The following is a 9,360-nucleotide window of genomic DNA, read 5'->3' as shown; positions in this document are numbered from 1 at the left end:
AATATGTAAGGATAACTGGCTAATTGGACCACGGCAAGGGGAAGTCCTCTCCCCCCTAGGTGACTTACCCTCTGATGCTTTGGTTTAATTGGTCAAGACATGAATTGCTGGAAGTCCACGGAAATAGACAGAATTTTCTTACCCTTGGAACTGACTATTATCAAGGCTATACCTTGACTCTGTTTAATAGAGTTGATTGTTTTCTCTGGCCTAGAAACCGTGATTGGGTGTATTCAGTTGAATCTGGGTACCCAAGTCCTTCTAGCAGTGAGGTGAACCAGAGAGTATGGAAGTGCATTTGGAGCCTATGAGTTCCAAATCAAGTCAAATCACTTCTCTGGCAGGTTGGAACTGACTCTCCGCCAAACCTTGTGAATCTGATCAGGTGTAAGGTATTGAATGATGGCATGTGTCTAAGTTGCAAGCTCCAGCAAGAAGACTTCCTCTATGCTCTTTGGTCTTGCCTAGTGTTGACGGAAGTTTGGAGCGTACAGTTTGATCATCTTAGGAGAGCCAAGGATCACAGCTCTAGTTTCTTGGATGTTATCCAACTTGCCTTTATGGATAAATCTAACATTGATGTTTTTGCCATGATGGTCTGTGTTATTTGGATGAGGAGAAATAAAGTACGACTGGGTGAAGAAACATTCCCACTTGTGAAGATTAATTCATTGCTTGGGATTCAGTCCAAGAATTTCAAAAGCTCCGGCCTACACATGCTATGATCCCCAGGACAACCAGTTTAGTTAGGTGGAGGCCTCCCTCAGAAGTTTGGGTGTAGGTAAATTTTGACGATGCTCTTTTTTCACATAATGACATTGGTAGTCTCAGCATTATAATTCGTAACCATGATGGATTAGTTATGGCTGCTCTTTCACAACAAATTTCACAGCCTACCACGGTAGAGATGGTGGAAGTGTTAGCAACGCGTCAGGCTTTTTGTTTTGCCCACGAGTTAGGCTTTAACAAGTTGGTTTTGGAAGGTGACTCAGAATCTATTATCAACTTTGAAAGCTTGATATTACAAATACTAGTGCTAGTTTAGACACCCAATTTTTAAATTACGGCTACATTGCTTTTAATCTACTCAAATAATGCAAAATATATGTGCATAGCAAATAAATTAATCAAAGAATTCAACAATTGCATGAATGAACATATATGTGCAAGAAAATAATGTAAATGGAAATAGGTAAAAGAAATTCAAACCCAAGATAACATGCGAAGTGTCAACAAAGAGGAAAATCAAAGAACTCTATGTAAAAACCTCTCTCCAGCCTTCCAAGTTGAAATAATCCACTAGTGAATAAGTTGAAGTAAAAGGATACCAAAAAGACCCTCCAAGGCTAATATACATGTACGTGCAAGTTATATTTGAGCTTATTTATGGAAGTGAAATAAGTTATCTAACAGTACATTTACATGAGAAAACTCGAAAAGATGCAAGTTTTGACCTGACACTCGAACATCCAAAACAAGAAATAACGAAAGTGATGGTAGGACATGAAAAAGCAGCACATTGAGACAAGAAGAAGAAACAGATTATCAAAATAATACAGGATGTACGTGGAAAACCCTAGAGAAGGGATTAAAAAAAAAAGAAAAAAAGAAAAAAAGAAAAAAAAACCACGATTTGAGCAAGAACATAACATTCTTGTTCAGCTCAGCTTGTACTATGTATCAAAAAGAGATCAGTTTACAATGGACTTGCTTTTTCTCTCCTACCACTCTCCACTTTCATCTCCAAAATATTTGGTTGGGTTTTTGCCCTAGAAGCTCAGCTGCATGTTCCTATTATACTCTAAGGAACACGGCTAAGTACTAAGACAGGTGTCAAGTCATCATATTCTATCTTTTAAGATCTTTTTTACAATTGTGATGTTATTTGCTAACTAAGGGATAAGGATTGCGCCAACATGGCACTGGGACCCGTGGGTGGGTAGTGTTGCTACTACGTGGGAGACAAGTCTTGGACATTGAGAGGGACATTAGGAGTACTGTGATTGGTACACGTGTTCCTAAGGTGACTCACGGTGCACTTAGCGAATAATGGGTGCCCTCATAGTCTTTGACCTTAAAAAGTCACTATCTCCCTTTTGGTGAGTGCTTGAGTACAATGTCAGGTGTAAATCTTACTTCCTTTCCAAGGCAGTCACACCTTTATCACTGACCAAGACAAAGTCTCTTAGCCAACACCTACTCTCCCTTTCCCTCACAGTTGCTTCATGTGTAAGGTTCGGATTCAACCATTCATGCATTCTCCTATGCCTTAGTGGTTTTATGTACATTAGTCCCCTAACTGTCAATGGCGTTTAATGGTAAAGGCCTTTGATAGTCACATTAGCTCAGGCATTAACACTTCGTTTCTTGCACCTCTCCATTTTGGCGCCTCTTCTAAACATTACTCCTCATAAATGTCACGTCTCTTCACTTAACTGCAGTTAAGGATTAAATAAGAAATTATTTTTCTTCAATCTTCATTCCTTTTGTATCTTTCTGATCTTTCTTCAAACTCTTCCTCCAATGGCTCAAACTCCCCACAACACTCCTCAGGCTCTTCTAAGAGTGCTACTAATCATACTCCATCCCCACCACCAAGCCCCTTACATCCTCCTCTTCCTTTTCCCATTTTTCCTCTACCTCCTTAGGTCTTCATTCCTGAGGAAGTTGCTCCTTTTGACTAGGGTGACGAGGAGGAGGAGAACTCCGAAGACCTTCAATTGAGGGTTGAAGAGGAAGCTGAAGATGCAGCAACTGTTGCATCCCTAGAAGCACCCATTTGTCGTAGGAGAAGGCAAAGGTTGGGTCCCACAAGCTCAGAGTCAAGTACTTCAGGGCTTTCTGACTCTCAAGAGGCAAAATTTTTTGATAGCTCTTCGAAGTGCTCTTCTGATGACTCCGACTCGGGGGATGATGAGGGTGAGAAGGAGGAAGAAGAAGATGATAATGATGATGAAGAGGAGATGGAGTACTTGGCTCCGGACTATCTCCAAGAAGACTCTAAGGATGACATGTATGCCTATGCACCAAGGTCTCCTTGAGTTGCCCGCTGTTGAACTTGTTGTTGTTTCTTTCTTTTTTCTTTTTTCCTTTCTTTTTTTTAGGTTTATTTTGTTTAGCCAAACTTTTGGCTTAAGTTGTAAAAAAAAAAAAAAAACAAAAACTTTATCTTTCTTATCTTAAGTATAAATTTTTGTGTTCTTTTGTAATTTAGAAAAGAGGCGATAGGTCATAAGGGCCTAATCATGCAAATACCTCTTTTCTATTTTGTATAAAAAAATCTTTTAGACACAAAAACATATAAATGAAAGAAAGTTATTTATTATATGTTTATTGTCTTTCTTTAATGTTGCATTATATGTTTATTTTTGGGTAAATTCCATAAACCACCCCTGAAGTTTAGGTTAATACCAACTAGGTCCAAGACATTCCAAAATTGACCAATTTGGTTCGTAAAGACTATTTTGTCCCTAAACACTAAACAACATTAACCTTTGTTAGTTTCTCTCTCTTTTCTCTGTTCCTCCCTGTTACTCTTCTCTCTTCCCTCACTCTTTCTCCTCAGATCAGCCATAACCATTCCTCAAATTAGGCACAACCACTCAGATTAACTACAATAAGAGCCACAACACAATTTTACTACCCATACCAAAACCCAGTCAAATCTAATCCAACAATATCCAAATCCTCCAGTACATAGAAAACTCACCACCACATCAAAACCCAAAACCACCCCCATTGCAAATTCATTCCATATTGGAACCCACCACTTCCAGCACCGGCCACTAAACCCAGCAACCACCTCTAGCCACAAAACCCAGTGACCACCACCGGCAATAAAACCCAACCAAACCCACATCAATAAAACCCAAATCCAAAAATTCCAATCACCACTTCGCAACCCACAACCACCTCATTGCAAATTGACCCTGGATCAAAACCCATAACTACCTCCATTTCAAATCCACCCCAAATCAGACCCCTTACCACCACCAACTTAAATAACCACCGGCCACAAAACCCAAATAAAAAAACTCAAACCCACCACAGATCGAAATCCACCACCACCAAAATACCCATAACAAACCAGAACCTATCACTGGCAACCAACAACCACCACAAACAACCAACATAACCACGATCCACAACCAACCCAGACCACCAAACCCATGCACCACTGCCATTTCCAGAGAGAAGAAAGAGATAAATGAAAAAGGTGAGTCAGAGAGAGGAGACTGGGTCAGGTTGGAGAGAGAGGCCTGAGGGAAAAGAAGAGCAAAGTGTAGAGAGGTTAGGATTAGCAAAAAAAAAAAAAAAAAAACATCGAGATTTCAGAGGAAAGAATAACGAAAGAGGTAAAAAGAGAGCAAACCTGTGACGTTTGAGAAAAAAAAAAAAAAAAAAGTAAAATGACTAACAGATGCTAACGAGGTTAGGGATTAAAATGTCTTCAGGGTCAAAATTATCTTTTAAGGATGAAATTGGTAGGTTTTAAAATGTTTTGGACTTAGTTGGATATTATCACAAACCTCAGGGGTGGTTTGTGGAATTTACCCTTTATTTTATTATTCTTGCATAACACATAAGGATAAACCTATCAGTTAACCAAATGTGAAATGCAATGATTTAAATCATACCCATTAGTGAAGGGTTGCGCCTTTGCCTTTAGACTCTAAAGGTGGTTTTCTTGATTTTAGCACCATTGACTACCATTTCTTGTCAGAAACTCAGTTTCTTTCCCCATACTAACACGTGTCAATTTTGAAAAAATATCTCCCTTTTTGAACTTATCTCTTTTGGAGGGAAAATACTAACTCCTCAAAGTATAAAAGGAAAAACAAATATTTCCTTCCTTATATTTCTCTTTTCTCCCTTATCTTCTTCTTTTCCTTTTTCAACTTGAAACCCAAAACTCTTCTCACATATCAAACCATAGGTGTGAAACATAGTCTTCGATCTAGCTCTGCCAAATTTGCAGAATCTTCTACCTCAAATGGTAACAAACCCGTTCTAAGAGGGGATGAAAATCCTTTTATAGAAGAACAATGGATCATCCCTTCCTTCTTTGAAGATTGCCTATTCGATAAAAGTCTTGATTGGAACTCAACTCCCTGCTCTGAAGACCCTCCTTACACATCATGCAGGGAACCTGATGAGCTCCTAACTACGGATCTAGAATTGAAGCACATTCCAAGGCTTGGCACTTGCAGAGGAGATTTTGTTCCCACCATAGATGTGGTTTTCAAATCTCACACTTTAGTCTCTAAAGGTTGGAGAAGCTGGTGTTGAAGGGTATTGGCTCACCCTCCTTTCATGGATATCTTGTAGAGAGTGAAGCTCATGGAGACCATCCTTGTATTCTCTAATTTAGAGATCAGCAAGGATAGTGAAAGCTTACTCTCTCTTTTATACCGCTGGAATTCTGTTACTCACACATTCTTCATAGGGTGTCAAGAAATCTTTATATCTTTAGAAGATGTCTATGAGATATTGAGACTTCCCCTATTCGAAGATGGTGAAGTAGTCAACATTTCTTTATCTCCTGATGAGTCCAAGGCCGTGAAGTTTCTTGAAGATGCGGTGAAGAAAACTTTGAAGAAACTAGTTCTAAAAGCGGCAAGGAAAGGGAAAGCCCCTAGTTATGAAGTGCCAGAGGATACTAGTGTTAGCGGAGACAAAGGCTCCAGAGCCAACTTCTGGGGGTGGATCAGATATTTTTGAAGGGAGTATGCTAATGGCGTAGATGAGGAAGCCAATGGAGACTCTCTGAAGGAAGGCACTGACTTTGTTTTTCAAGAAGGTAACTTTAGCTCTTATGAACTTGAAGCCTTTATTACCTTCTTACTTTCCTGCCATCTGTTTGAGGGTTATCCTCACGAAAAGATCCTAAGTAGATATTTCCCTTTAGCTATTAAATTAGCTAGAGGAAAATCTTACTCCCTTTCCCCATATTTTCTAGGAACTTTATATTCTCACCTAGATCATTTTACCCTTAACTTGCAATGTTCCTGGGGTAGATTCCAAGTTGAGACTTTCATACCCGTTACTTTTTTACAAATATGGTTGTGGGAACACTTTAGGAATTATGCTCCTGTCCCTAGGGTGTTGAGCTCTTATAAGACTAGTTTGCCATGCTTTTGGCATTGTAATAAAGTAGCAGCATCTTCCAACAGTTTCCTTAGCAAAGTGCTAGGTGACCCAACTGACTAGACAGCTAGACCTTATTCCGCTTTGGAGGGTGGACTTCCTCCACTGTTCACCTCCTTAGAAAACATCTCTATCTCTCGTTACAAAGACCTGTCTTGGTCTGAGGAAGAACTTTCTTTTATTGCTTATGCTTTTCCTTCTTATTTCCAGGATTTTTTTCAAGGTGTGTATGAAACTTAAACCTATAACCCCTATAGGTTTTGCCTGCCAACTTGGTTTTGACAAAGGCATCTTGGGACATCTTTCTACCTCAGCTTTTCTTTTTGTGGTAGCCTTTTTAGCCTTTAAAAAAAATCTTGTCAAGATTTTAGTGTTAAACCTTAAGATCCCCTTCATTTCCCCCACTAGAAATGGACTAGCTTCACCCAGGTTTAAGTCATGGTGGTCCGACATCAGGGAATGTGTTAGGAATTTCAGGGAAAGCGGTGTCCAATGAGTGGATGTTCCACCTATCTTTCAAGGAGATTTGATTTTGAAACCCCTTCCAAAAGTAAAACCTCCAAGCACAAAGAGAAAGAAGAATGCGAATACCCCCTTCTAGCAAAAAGCCTAAGGTACACTCTTTTCTCTATAGTGATTGTCATGTAACCTCTTCTTTTATCCCTGAACTCAAGTAACTTTTCTTATTTTCACTATTTTTGACCTTTGATAGGTTACACACTCTATTCCTCAAGCTTTCCCCAAAGCTAAAGTCATTTCTTCCACCCGAGAGGTTTCTGTACAAGAAATGACTTACAATGAAGAGAAAGAAAGAGTCCGACACTAAAAGGGAGGACTCAGATCAGGTGTGCATCGAAAATCCTCAAGAGAAAGAAGACTTAACAGAAGCTACTTCCAAGGACCAAGAGGGTTACAGAACTCCAATAGGATCTGATCCATTGCTCTCACTAGTTTCTCCCCATCTGAGAGTAACTTGTTCTCTATTACTCTCCAAATATCCTAAAACCATGAGGGATACCAACAAGTAGACCCTGTCACTTAAAGGCTTTCTCTTACTACAAATTGGGTCTATCATATCCCAACTGTAGTCAAAGGGTAATGATGAATGTCTGGCTCTCCCCTTTAACAATTTCCTTTCCACACTGAGTGAGGCTAAGAGCCTAAGTGTTAATATCGGCTGGTTAAAGAGCCGTGTCACTGCATTGAGGGACTTAAAGAAGGCAGGACCCTCTATTCATACTTCCTTGTCCTCACTACATGAATTAAGAGTCAAAGAAAACTCGTGTATCAATAAAGCAAAGGAAGTAGAATCAGCATTACAGGTGTATGCCACTTCAATCACTCAACTCCAAGAATCAATCAAAAGACTTTAAGTGGAATTTTCATTCCAGCAAGAAGCAAGTTTTGACCTTCAAGCTCAAATAGAAGGTATCACTGTAGAACATAGCTCTTTAAGAAAAGAGATTGAGAAATTGGAAGGCTAGCTAGGAGCTCTGAGCGATCCAGACTTCTCCCTTGAAAATTTTAGTTTTCTCATAAACATTCTCTAATTTTCAAGTTGTAATAATTTTTTTTTTTTTAATTTTTGTGGTCTTAAAATGCCATGGGGTTGTACTTGAACTTTACCCTGCCTTATTCCACCAAACTATTTAGATTTTGCATTCATATTATGAACAACATCATATAAAATCACTGCATATAAGTATTTTTTTATAGTATGAGTTTTGCAAAAAATAAAATCATTGTTGACATGATAGCCACAAAAAAAAAAAAAAAAAAAAAAAAAAAAAAAAAAAAAAAAAAAAATTTCAAGGTTAAGCATGATACTTCTTAAGGTGAGCTTTGCTAATGGGGTTGTATGCCTTTATACTTGCTTAATCCTTTAGCCAATAATGTCCTGTTGCATGTGCTTCCTCTACAATGTATGGTCCTTCCCATTTTGGAGAAAACTTATGTTTAATTGCTCCAGAAACCCCTCGTACTTGTGGGGCAGTTTTCCAAACAAGTTCTCCCACTTGAAACTTCCTTTCTTTGACTTGGCCTTGTGCCTAGCCTTCATGTTAGCCTGATAAATGTGGTTATGAGAGGCAATGTTGTCGCACATTTCCTCTATAATTTCCAAAGTGTCTTCTCTGGGTATACCTGCAATCTCTGCTAGTTTCATCATTGGCCTTACTAAATCTATTGGGATAATAGCATCTATGCCATAGACTAATGAAAAGGGTGAAGCTACTATAGCTTGTGATTTGGCTATTCTATGAGCCCGCTGAGCTGTAGGAAGCTCCTCCTTCCACCCCTTTCCATTCTCCATAGTCATTTTTCCCAATATCTTCAGCAATCTTTTGTTGAAGGCCTCAACTTGGCCATTTCCTTTAGGATAATAAGATGTGGATGTCATGTGAGTGGTGTGCTATCGCAGGCAACCAAAAATAAAACCTATACTCCTAAAAATATATGTAGTAGTGCGAGTAAGGATTGTTCCCACAGAGAGTATCTAGCCTAGTTTTATGCTACGTGAACAAGGAAGGCGCCCGGGGGGGCGGGGGGGTTGAGTTTAATGAAAACAATTTTAAGAAAAAAAAAAAACAACTAAGGAACAATTCAAATTAAAGTATCGAATTCAATCAAAAGAACAAACCTTGGTGTAAGTCAACATCCACCATCGGAATTTTACAACTGATCATCGATGCAAGTATAAAAGTTTAGCCAAGTAGGGCCATGATGAAAACTCAACGGAGAAAATCAAAGAAGAGGGGGGAGAGAGGTGCGTGTGTCCAATTCTGATTTCTCCTCCCCCTTTTACACGTTAATTCCCCCTTTCCTAAGCCTACAAAATCTCCTAAAAATATTCTGAATAATAATATCCAAATCTGACTAATTAAGGTAAAAATATTAAAAATAAAACAAAGTCCTAATATAACTAGGAAAGTTGTGTTTTTTGGCTGGAATTTTTGTGCATCAGATCTGGAAGCTTCCAAAAATAAACCACATCAGATCTACATATTATAATTGCAGGCAAAGGAACATTCTAGAATGTCAATAGTGCAGGTGTAGCAATGCAAGCCCGATTTTGACCTTAATGAAACCTGTATCTCTCAAAACTCAATGAAAGTTATAGAGCTCTGTCTTGGTGTTCCACAACATCTTGAATCATCTCAATCAGAGCTCAGATGAGAGAGTTATGCCCAGGTTACGAAGCGATGTCAAAGCTAT

The 9,360-nt window shown here is 38.9% G+C and overlaps 1 protein-coding gene across 1 annotated transcript; it reads right to left on the bottom strand.

Annotated features, from left to right (window-relative positions):
* Positions 1-8,062: 8,062 nt before the first annotated feature.
* On the bottom strand, positions 8,063-8,545 carry LOC115965460. The gene has a single exon (XM_031084693.1). The coding sequence runs from the start codon at positions 8,543-8,545 to the stop codon at positions 8,063-8,065; it is 483 nt and encodes a 160-aa protein (XP_030940553.1).
* Positions 8,546-9,360: the final 815 nt, after the last annotated feature.

The sequence above is a fragment of the Quercus lobata genome, chromosome 2 (genome assembly GCF_001633185.2).
Source record: "Quercus lobata isolate SW786 chromosome 2, ValleyOak3.0 Primary Assembly, whole genome shotgun sequence".
Classification (NCBI taxonomy): domain Eukaryota; kingdom Viridiplantae; phylum Streptophyta; class Magnoliopsida; order Fagales; family Fagaceae; genus Quercus; species Quercus lobata.
This window is presented reverse-complemented; position numbering and strand designations above follow the sequence as displayed.